Source organism: Rhamphochromis sp. 'chilingali' (assembly GCF_963969265.1).
Source record: "Rhamphochromis sp. 'chilingali' genome assembly, chromosome: 15".
Lineage (NCBI taxonomy): Eukaryota > Metazoa > Chordata > Actinopteri > Cichliformes > Cichlidae > Rhamphochromis > Rhamphochromis sp. 'chilingali'.
Window position 1 is genome coordinate 20,190,875 of NC_137942.1, and position 11,781 is coordinate 20,202,655.

An 11,781-nucleotide genomic window follows, 5' to 3' on the forward strand; every position below is an offset into this window, starting at 1 on the left:
CCAGACTGAGACAGAGTCCAGCCCCTCTCCAGGAGACTGGTTCCAGAGCCCAAGCCATGTGTGGAGGTGAGCCCGACTATATCTAGCCGGTACCTCTCAACCTCACGCACTAACTCAGGCTCCTTCCCCACCAGAGAGGTGACATTCCATGTCCCTATTGCCAGTCTTGGCAGCCGGGGGTCAGTCCGCCAGGGCCTCCGCTCCTGGCCGCCACCCGGCACACAATGCACCCGACCCCTATGGCACCTCCTGCGGGTGGTGGGCCTGCGGGAGGATGGGCCCATGTTTCCTCTTCGGGCTGTGCCCGGCCGGGCCCCATGGACTAAGGCCCGGCCACCAGACGCTCGCCCTCGGGCACCCTCCCCGGGCCTGGCTCCAGGGCGGGGCCCCGGTAACCCTATCCCGGGCAGGGTAAACTGTTCCCTCGGTGTCCTTTTCATAAGGGTCTTTTGATGAGAACTATTGATAACAAAAGAAAGAATCTTTGGAAAAAAATTATCTGAGGAGAATAAAGTTATTTTAGTCTGACCCCAGTCCCATCCGCTAACATGGAGGAGGCGGGGTTTATGACCTATACTGCAGCCAGACACCAGGGGGCGATAGAGACGTTTTGGCTTCATTTTTGGGGAGCTGTCGTGTTGTCCATCTTTTATACAGTCATTGGGTGGGACATGACAACACCGCCACCTGCAGGAAGATTTTCTCTCTGTCTGGTACCTTGTGTTCTGATACCTGACAACTTTTTTCTTGAGAACTGAGACCTGACAATTTTTTTGTCTGATACCTGACAACTTTTTCTTGAGAACTGAGACCTGACATTTTTTTGTCTGATACCTGACAACTTTTTTCTTGATAACTGAGACCTGACAATTTTTTTGTTTGATACCTGACAACTTTTTTCTTGAGAACTGAGACCTGACATTTTTTTGTCTGATACCTGACAACTTTTTTCTTGAGACCTGACGATGTCCTAAAATGTACACCGTATCAGAGAAGTGTGCTCAGCAGATGCCATTTACACCAAAACTGAAACCAGGTTCTCTACAGGGAATACTGATGGTTTCCTGGGGTTTTATTAACACTGAAGTGAATGGACTCCATATCCTGACCATTCACACTTGTACAAAGAAACAGAGGTAAAATAAATGAAAATGATTTAATAAATTAATCGGAATGAAAAATGTAGTTAGGGCATTCTACCATAAACCAAATTACAGGGAAGACAGAGCACTGTCATCATTACAGACAGTCTCAGCATCATCTGGAAAGTCAGGGTGTGATGGAAGTGCTTTGAGAGGACAGCAATTCATTACAGGGCAGAAATATGGTATCAGGATTTTACTATGGAAGGGCTAAAATGTATTCAGAGGTACCTCAAAATAATAATATTGCATTAAATTCATTCTTTTTTTTTTCTTTATCATTTTTGCTTCCAAACATGGGCTCAGTTACTGCGGCATATGTGTTTTTTTTAATTACTAAACTCTGGACACATTCAATTTATTGAATTCCTGTCTCCAGTAACATGTGCTCAGTGTTTACTACCTTTGCCTTACAAGAGTTCAGGTTTGGGGTGGGCGCACACTCTGTGATTCTCTGCTCTGTCCATGCTTATGTTGATCTTCTCCAGCTCAGGTTTCAGATCTGTACAGGGAGTGCAGAATTATTAGGCAAATGAGTATTTTGTCCACATCATCCTCTTCATGCATGTTGTCTTACTCCAAGCTGTATAGGCTCGAAAGCCTACTACCAATTAAGCATATTAGGTGATGTGCATCTCTGTAATGAGAAGGGGTGTGGTCTAATGACATCAACACCCTATATCAGGTGTGCATAATTATTAGGCAACGTCCTTTCCTTTGGCAAAATGGGTCAAAAGAAGGACTTGACAGGCTCAGAAAAGTCAAAAATAGTGAGATATCTTGCAGAGGGATGCAGCAGTCTCAAAATTGCAAAGCTTCTGAAGCGTGATCATCGAACAATCAAGCGTTTCATTCAAAATAGTCAACAGGGTCGCAAGAAGCGTGTGGACAAACCAAGGCGCAAAATAACTGCCCATGAACTGAGAAAAGTCAAGCGTGCAGCTGCCAAGATGCCACTTGCCACCAGTTTGGCCATATTTCAGAGCTGCAACATCACTGGAGTGCCCAAAAGCACAAGGTGTGCAATACTCAGAGACATGGCCAAGGTAAGAAAGGCTGAAAGACGACCACCACTGAACAAGACACACAAGCTGAAACGTCAAGACTGGGCCAAGAAATATCTCAAGACTGATTTTTCTAAGGTTTTATGGACTGATGAAATGAGAGTGAGTCTTGATGGGCCAGATGGATGGGCCCGTGGCTGGATTGGTAAAGGGCAGAGAGCTCCAGTCCGACTCAGACGCCAGCAAGGTGGAGGTGGAGTACTGGTTTGGGCTGGTATCATCAAAGATGAGCTTGTGGGGCCTTTTCGGGTTGAGGATGGAGTCAAGCTCAACTCCCAGTCCTACTGCCAGTTTCTGGAAGACACCTTCTTCAAGCAGTGGTACAGGAAGAAGTCTGCAGCCTTCAAGAAAAACATGATTTTCATGCAGGACAATGCTCCATCACACGCGTCCAAGTACTCCACAGCGTGGCTGGCAAGAAAGGGTATAAAAGAAGAAAAACTAATGACATGGCCTCCTTGTTCACCTGATCTGAACCCCATTGAGAACCTGTGGTCCATCATCAAATGTGAGATTTACAAGGAGGGAAAACAGTACACCTCTCTGAACAGTGTCTGGGAGGCTGTGGTTGCTGCTGCACGCAATGTTGATGGTGAACAGATCAAAACACTGACAGAATCCATGGATGGCAGGCTTTTGAATGTCCTTGCAAAGAAAGGTGGCTATATTGGTCGCTGATTTGTTTTTGTTTTGTTTTTGAATCTCAGAAATGTATATTTGTGAATGTGGAGATGTTATATTGGTTTCACTGGTAAAAATAAATGATTGAAATGGGTATATATATTTTTTTTTTGTTAAGTTGCCTAATAATTATGCACAGTAATAGTCACCTGCACACACAGATATCCCCCTAAAATAGCTAAAACATTCAGCTTTGATATTAATGAGTTTTTTGGGTTCATTGAGAACATGGTTGTTGTTCAATAATAAAATTATTCCTCAAAAATACAACTTGCCTAATAATTCTGCAATCCCTGTATTTATCAGTCTTACAGACTCAGTCAAAACAAATTCTGAATGTCAAGAGTTTCAGTTATATATTGGTCCTTTTCCACCAGAATATCTGATCCAAGGAGCAATAATATCACCACTAGACCCTGAGTATTTACAGGTCACTCTGTGAGATTATCCAGGTTTTTTAAACACTGGTTAAGTGCTCGTTTCTTACAGGCAAACAGCAATAATTAGTGTCTGTATTTCAAACACATAATTTCTCATTAATTTGTCTCTGCGCAATCTAATGTGGTGGTTAATCATAGTTAGAGATCGGCTTGCTTCATCTCCTCCTCCTTGTCATGATTCCCGGGTTTTGAACCCAGAGTTTTTACAGATTTTACAGCAAGTTTTTTTATGGTGTATGATTAAGTGTAGATGTGCATGTTGCCCTTGTGAACACTTTATATGAACTAGTTTTTGTTGTTTTGAGACTGGACAGGAGAAAGTATTACAAAGTTGCTTTCATCATCTTTGTAGTATTGATTATTGTGTGAATTTGTATCATTTTCACCAAACATGTGACTGTTGATCATGATAATAAACAGTCTTTGTTATTATTAAATAGCAGATACAGTTGCTGTTTTTTGTTGTCTATTGAGATGGTAAACTGTCTCTGAATTGGTGTAGGTAACATTTGTTGCTACTACTACTTCATTGAAGGTAGTGATCACAACATAAACCTCAGTCTGTCTGAAAACATTTCATTAAAGAAAACAGTAAAGCTTATTCATGCCATGACATTTTATTTAAGAGCTATATCAAGATCTTTCAAAATCACTTTTTTTTAGATTTTCCACACAAACTGAATAGTTTTTCTAAGAACTGTTTCCTTCCCACAGAAACATTTTTGAATACATTATTGGTCTTAGAGCTCCACCTCTGGTGGCTTCATGCTACAACTGCTCAGCCACTGAGAGGTTTTTGTTCAGTTCTGCTGCTGCTTTGTGTTACTGTGGTATCGGGCACAGTAATACACAGCAGTGTCTTCAGGCTGCATATTCTCTCCGTTTAAAGTCACTGTCTTGCTTGAAGTGTGCAAGTCAATGCTGAACTCTCTGTTTAGTGAGTTATAGTATGAATACGAAATACTTTTCATCCCAATCCACTCCAGTCCTTTCCCTGCAGGCTGTCTGATCCAAGCTGTGTAGTAGCTGCCCATAGAATAAGAGACCTGACAGGTGATGGTCAGACGCTGACCTGGCTGCACAATCACAGAGGGTGGCTGTGTCAGCTGCTCACACTTCACACCTGCAGAGAAAACAAGTTGAATGTGGTTCTATAAAAGTAACAGTGTGTGGTGTCCATGCTGTCAGTGTTTGTGTTCAGTGAGACTCACAGGATCCAGCAGCCAGCAGCAGCAGAGCTACAGAGAACATGATGGTGCTGAAGGTGATCTGACGGGAGCTTCTCATCTGATGAAACTGACGGACTGATTTCAAATCTTTATTTCAAACTGAGAGGAAGTTCACTTTGCATACACATGGAAACTGTCAGGTTATAACTGAAACATGCCTGACTGCTTTGCTAACAGAGAGTTTGGAGAGGTGAGAAACTGAAATGTAACTTTAAAAACAGATTTATTTGAACAAGAATGAAACATTAGATGATGTTTTTTAGGCAACATAAGTTGCCTGTTGAGTACTGTGAAAGTATGAACAAAGTAAATCAAAATAGATTCTATTCATTACAACCAAAATGAATGAATAGATAATGATAAACATATTACAGATCAATGCAGTTCTATTGTTTATTATATTGAGTTGGAAGTCATTTTTGTAAAAGTAAATTGCTAATTCTAAGAGCTGTGTACAGTGTTTCCTCACCTTGGTTCACTGTGGCTCTCAAGCACAATAATAAACAGAATAATAAGCAGAAATCCTCCTGCTGTCAAGCCTCTCACCTGCAGATACGCTTGCTTTCTGTTGTTGTCTCTGAAGATTGTAGAAAATGCTATAAAAGAACCAGTCCAATAACCAAAACCTAAACAAAAAGACAAACTCAAATACGTTAAAGATTCAAAACTCAAAAATAACACAAAAGACCAAGACAAATATGTTTTAGGAATACTGCACTTTGTTTATTTATTTAATTATTTGCTTGTTTATAACAAATTGTTAAAGGAAACATTATTTAACCATCATGGGAGTTAGATGATGTTAGATAGTGAGTTAAGTGCTGTTTTATAACATAAAAGACGCTTCCTTAACAAAACGTCTGGTGTGAGAGTCTCTCTGCTTGTCACTTCTTGTTAGTGTGTGTGAACCTTTTGTTTAGGTCACCTAATGGTTTTTGTCTCAATGTGTCTCTCTTTTACTTTAATACACAGCAGTGTTTTCAGGCTGCACATTCTGTCCATAGATGGTCTACCTGATGAAGTCTAATTCAAAACTGAACTTCATTATCTCAGTGTCTCTAATAGCCTAATGTGGCCTGAAAGCTAAATAAGTTGAACTCCATTCATCCATCCATTTTCATCAGCTTATCTGCTGCCGGGTCGTGTGGCCAGCCTAAACAGAGAAGCCCAGACCTCCCTCTCCCCGACCACTAAGTAGCTGCCAGGCTAGCCGAGAGACATAATTTCTCCAGCGTGTTCTAGGTCCCATCATATAAACATAAATCATTATTATCATTAGTTATCACTAGTTTCGTAAGTTATCAAATTTCTTTATATCAGCTTATTTTTCCAACAGAACAGATGTCCTTACCAGCTGAGAAACAAATCAGAAACTCTAAAGTGGCTAAATAAACTGATCTGGTCATTGTTAAAGTCAGAATGTCTTTGAACAGTCAACACTGTGTCTGTTAGACTGAGTCCCGACTTTTACTCTTGACCATAGATATTTATATTGAAATTAGTTTTGCACTGACTCCTCCTCAGCAAACAATATCACTGTTTCACAGAGTCAAAATCTGCGACTTGATTATATTCTGTTTTGAATTTATAATATAAATATTTTTATATATGCTTTAGCCATCTGTTTTCATTAAAGATCTCAAACCCAGCAGTACTGTATACAAGCTTAACACAAGGATTTTAGTTTCTAGCTGATGTATTTAGCAGGAAGAAAACAAACTTTAGATGACAGAGAACTGGATGCCGTGCTTGTTGAGGCGGTCGACTAGTGTGGTCTTTGCAAACGCAGCTCCTGGAGTATATACTCCTAACAGGACTTTAGTTTTAGCAGCTGATGAATTTAGCAGAATTAAAAAAATCTAACTAAAAGTTAAATAAAAGTCTTAAAAATAAATAAACAAATAAATAAAATTCTAATAACAGATTACCAAGCTTAAAAAAAAACAAAAAACATTGGCCCATAAAAACCAAAAATCACCATCAGCCCACTGATGCCCGATGGCCAGTCCATTTGTGTGTATAACTAGGTAACTGCATTTGTAATTGTGCATTATATTATAAACTCTGATTGTGTTGTGTAACAGAACTATTGCAGTTATGAGTGTAGTCATAAGAGTTAACAATTTGGGGTATTAATTTGTTTTAATTTTCATATTTTACAGTTTGGTTCAAATTAGTTTAGAATTGTAGCACTTTTATAGGTATTTGACATCTTCATGAAATAAATGTCATATTTTCATTAGATACTCACAATTTGTTCCCACATGATACTTGTTCTTGGATTATTTCTGTATGATATAAAATTGCATACACAAAGAGGATCAAATCCTTCTTTGAGTCCCAGTGTCTTCAGAACCCGTTTAAACAAAAACGGGTTCTGCTCAGATTTTCAACTAAATCTGAGCAGCCCTGCTGTTGATTCTGCTCCATCCACTTCATCTACCTCCACAGTTACATTCTTTGAAGACCCAAAAGAGTCCATCTGTTTTCCCGACATTCAACAAGACATGTGGTCACTTTTTGACCACCTCTTCATGCCACACCCTGGTTTGCTCTGCTCTCCTAATTCAGACATGTGCACTACTCAGGCACTAAATGTAACAAGTCCTGCTTCTATGGAGGATTGCCGTCCATACAACGGGCTATCACATAGTTGTAATACCTAATATACAAATATATGTAATTAATATAAATCCTGTGCATGAATAAGTTATGCAAATATGAATTTGATTTGAATTAATATCCTAATGCTACCTCTGAATGTGTATTGTTGATAGTTACACTCATCTTATGGAGAAGCCTTTTTGTATGTTTCCTGTATATATTTGATCCTTGTAAAAAATAGGCACAGTTTCTGAATTACTAAAGTAAACAGTCTTTAAGCTTCTTTGTGACTCACTGAGTTTTTAAATGCAAGAATGCTGGAAGTGTCTGAGTCAATCCTGACCTTTTTCTTCAGTGAGTCTTCATAGTGAGAGCTCCCACTACTTTTCCTCCCTTTACCTGCAGGCTGACTGATCAGCTGTCCAGGAACTGACAGGTGAGACATTTGTCAGACATTAATCTTCAGTTCATTTCTAAAATGCTGAAAGCAAATTCTGACTAGTTTTGATGTAGTGAGTTTTTGTACAGCATTTCTTCCTCTTGTGTCACTGTGACTCTTTGGCACAATAATAAACTGCTGAATCCTCAGTCGTCAAGCTGCTCATCTGTAGATACACCTGCTTTCTGCTGTTGTCTCTGGAGATGGTGAAGCGGCCTCTGACTGACTGAGAGTACCAGATATTGCCGCTATCACTCTGGATCCAAGCAACCCACTCTGGTCCTTTTCCAGCAGCCTGTCTGATCCAAGCAGCATGAAAATCGCCACCAAATCCTGAGTATGTACAGGTCAGTCTGTGGGAGTCTCCAGGCCTTTTGACCACTGATTCAGACTCAGTCAGTGTTTGACCTTCAGTACCTAAAAGTGTTAAGAGTTCATTAGTGTAATCAAATTTTCTTTCCATAGTTTTATTTGGCTGCATCATCTGTGGGGACCCGAAACACAAGAGAAAGCTCTACATCTGCAGGCGGTTTAGAACCAACACAAAGTTACAGGAGAAAAAAGATGCAGTGCGGCAACTTGGAGCCTGCAAGAGGTGCCTCGAGATCCACGACGAACCCTGCAGAAAGATGACTTACCTGTGTGGAAATCCAGAGTGCAAAGACCAGCATCATTACCTTCTTTGTCCCTTGCCACGACCCTTATCACAAAGGCCCAAGTCTGGTCCGGCGAGAGCTGAGGGGAGGAGGTATACAGAGGTTCAAGAAGAGTTCATCTCTAAACTATCGCCAGAGCTAGCGCAGGAGTGTCGGAGAGCTTTCTGCAACATCTCATCACGAGCCTTCAACTCCATGGCAGCAGAGAGAGGTCTACTGGAGGGGACTGGTCTAAAAGAGTACCCTGTGATCCTGATGCTCCTTGACGTCATCGCCAATGATGGGCAGAGAATTGGGACATTAATTGATCTAGCATCTGACACAAACTACATAACCCATAAAGCTGCAAGTAAGCTCAACCTTCGCAGTGAAGACGTCATGCTCGTCATCCAGGGTATCGGAGGTATGAAGGTGTCTGTGGCAACCAAGCGCTACCTTCTCAAGATCCGTGTCAACACCTCAAGAGGAACTTTAAAGCCTCACCAGTTAGTCTGCTATGGTCTTGACAAGATTGCTGAAGTGGAAAGACATGTTCCACCTCAGAAGCTACAAAAGATCTTCCCTGACATCCCTCTCCAAGACCTCATCAGACCCAGAGAGATCCAGCTTCTAATCAGCCATAAAGAAGGCCAGCTGGTGCCCCAAAAGATCCGTTCCATCGGTGACCTGGTTCTCTGGGACGGTCCACTTGGCAAAACAATTGGGGGCACGCATCCAGACCTCTTTGAGGAAGTCACTTTGATGGCCCACACCTCCAAAACTCACTTCGCAAGATCAATGAGAGCTGCTGCATTCAAGTACCAAGAGTTCACTAAAGACCTAGCTTCCTGTCAGCACCCTGATCACCCTGAGACTCTATCCACCACAGCTACCAGCAGCAGAGACTTTCTGAAGTGGTGGAGGTGGGAAAGCATCGGAGCCGCTTGCCAGCCGAGATGTGGAGGGTGTCGTTGTGGGAGCTGCCAGCCAGGGGGTAAAGAAATGACGCTTGCAGAAGAGAGGGAGATGGAGATCGTGAGGAATGGCCTGATTTACTCAACTGGAGATGCCCACAACAGTGAACCGCATTGGCATGCTAAATACCCATGGGTAGAAGATCCAGCAACCTTGCCAAATAACAGGAAAGCAGTAGAAGCAACATTCATCAGAACCGAGATGAAGCTATCTAAAGAACCTGAATGGAAGAAGGCCTATGCTGCACAAGTTCATGAGATGGTAAACCGCAGAGCTGCAGTGAAGCTGTCCAAAGAAGTCCTGCAGAGTTGGACTGGGCCAGTATGGTATATTAGCCACCTCATCGCGCCAAATCCACACTCTGTCTCTACCCCAGTGAGGTTGGTGTGGAACAGCAGCCAGAAGTACAGAGGCCTCAGCCTGAATGACATCCTCATCAAAGGTCCTGATGTCCTGAATCCGATAAGAGCTGTCCTGCTGAGGTTCCGAGCTGGTGTCTACGCCGCCCTTGGTGACGTCCGCAAGATGTACAACTCCGTCTGGCTGGAAGATCGAGAAGTCCACTTGCACAGATTCTTGTGGCATGACACAGAAGATGCAGACATAGAAGACTATGCCATAACAAGAGTCAACATTGGAGACAAACCTGCTGGTTGCATAGCCCAAGTCGCCATGAGAGAAACCGCAAACCTACCTTCATTCAGTCACTTCACAGAGGAGAAACGTGTGCTGGAAGAAGACGCTTATGTCGATGACATCCTGACATCACACAATGACCTCGACCATTTGAGACGCCTAACAGCCAACATCGAGCACATCCTGAGAGCTGGAGGATTCTACATGAAGCCTTGGGTCTACTCCAGTCAAAGTGGGAGGGAGGAGTCAAAGAAAGAGTTGCCTCGATCAGAGCCAAAGACTATGATCCTGCCAAACCAGCTGATGGAAGATGACAACAAAGCCCTTGGCCTTGGCTACACCATCAATAATGACAAGCTTCATGTCATGGTCGCAGTGAACTTCTCAAAGAAAAGGAGGAAAATGCGCCTTGGTCAAGACCTGCTCAGAGAAGAAGTCAGAGAGCAAACACCTGATCCATTCACCAGGCGAGAACTGCTAAGCCAAGTCTCCGGCCTATACGACCCACTTGGTCTAGTGACTCCCGTCAAACAAAAGGGTGCCATCCTGGTAAGGAGAGCTCAGCGGCCTGCTGATCCCCTGGCCGTGACTTTTATGTGGCTACGTCTCCTTAACATATTAAAAAAATATATTAAGTAAAACCACATTATCTTATTTTTTATTTGTTCTTTTTTTATTTATAACTTTATAACTCTTTCACTGGTGCCGCATAATAAAATTGTCACGGTTTGCGGGGGCAAGCCGTGTGGAATATATATAGGACCAAAAGGCGGCAGCTCTGGTGCAGGTGAGTGTTTATTAACAACAAAATGCAAACAACAAAGGCGCTAGGAACATGAAACTGAAACCTAAACTGGGTAAACTAACAACACAAACCAGAACCGAAGATGCAGGGAGATCCGGAGAACTATACACGGAGAGACGCAGGGAGACCGAGGGGAAACAACACAGACGAACCAGCAATTACTAAGACAGAAAATACAACTTAAATACACTCAGAGAACACAGGGAGATTACACACAGGTGGGAAACACAGCTGGGAGTGATTAACATAACGAGACTAGGGAGGCAAACTGAAAACACTCACATAAGACACAGACCTTCACAATAAAACAGGAACTTACACATGAAAGGACACAAACTAAGAACGCGGACTAGATACAGGAACACACGGGCAGAACAGAGTAAACACTAACCAGAGGAAGAACAGAACCAAAATCGCGAAGAGAAAACACAAAACGCTGGGTCAAAAGGACCCAGGATCATGACAGTAATACACTCAGACATGGCCGTGTCACTGTTTAAGATTCCTTTTTAACTGTATTTTAGATATAAGATCTTGGATGGCAGAAAACTTTTTACAGCTTAACCAGGACAAAACTAAAGTTTTAATCATCGGTCCTGAGGCTCAGAGAGAGAAACTCTTCGCCCTTCGCTACAAGTGAAAAACCTTGTAGCGAATCTTCTTACGCTATTTATATTTATATTGTATCCCATTCTTATTTATTTTATCTTTTTATCATGTATATATTCTCATTGGGTCATATCTCCAGTGTTTCCTCGGAGGGGGCTCTCTGCACCGGGGCTGTGATCGACCGTGGCTGCTGGGGCTCTGTCGGTATTCTCAGCCTGGCTGGGGGGCTTCTTTGCCTCCCTCCTGCTGTGTGCCCAGCCTGGTGGCCCGGTGCAGACAGCTCCCTGTGATAGTGATTTCCTCACCTGGCTCATGTGTGCCGAGCCCAATTTTACTCTTTAAGTGTGTGTGTGTGTGTGTGTGTGGGGGGGGGGGGGGTTATGTATCCATGATCGTTTATGTTAATGAGAGTGTGGGGAGTGAGTTGAAGGGTGGGGTGGGCTGCTTTTAACCATGTAAAGCACTTTGTGCTACATTTCTGTATGAAAAGTGCTTTATAAATAAAGATTGATTGATTGATTG

At 42.4% G+C, this 11,781-nt stretch overlaps 1 protein-coding gene across 1 annotated transcript; it reads left to right on the plus strand.

Annotated features, from left to right (window-relative positions):
* Nucleotides 1–4,537: 4,537 nt before the first annotated feature.
* On the plus strand, nt 4,538–10,484 carry LOC308411396 (uncharacterized protein; the record flags this gene model as incomplete). The annotated part of the gene is made up of 4 exons (XM_080905271.1): nt 4,538–4,746; nt 7,516–7,596; nt 7,803–7,946; nt 8,065–10,484. Exon 4 carries the CDS (start codon nt 8,229–8,231, stop codon nt 10,482–10,484), a length of 2,256 nt encoding a protein of 751 aa, XP_080761397.1. The 5' UTR covers nt 4,538–4,746; nt 7,516–7,596; nt 7,803–7,946; nt 8,065–8,228.
* Between the last annotated feature and the right edge of the window lie 1,297 nt (nt 10,485–11,781).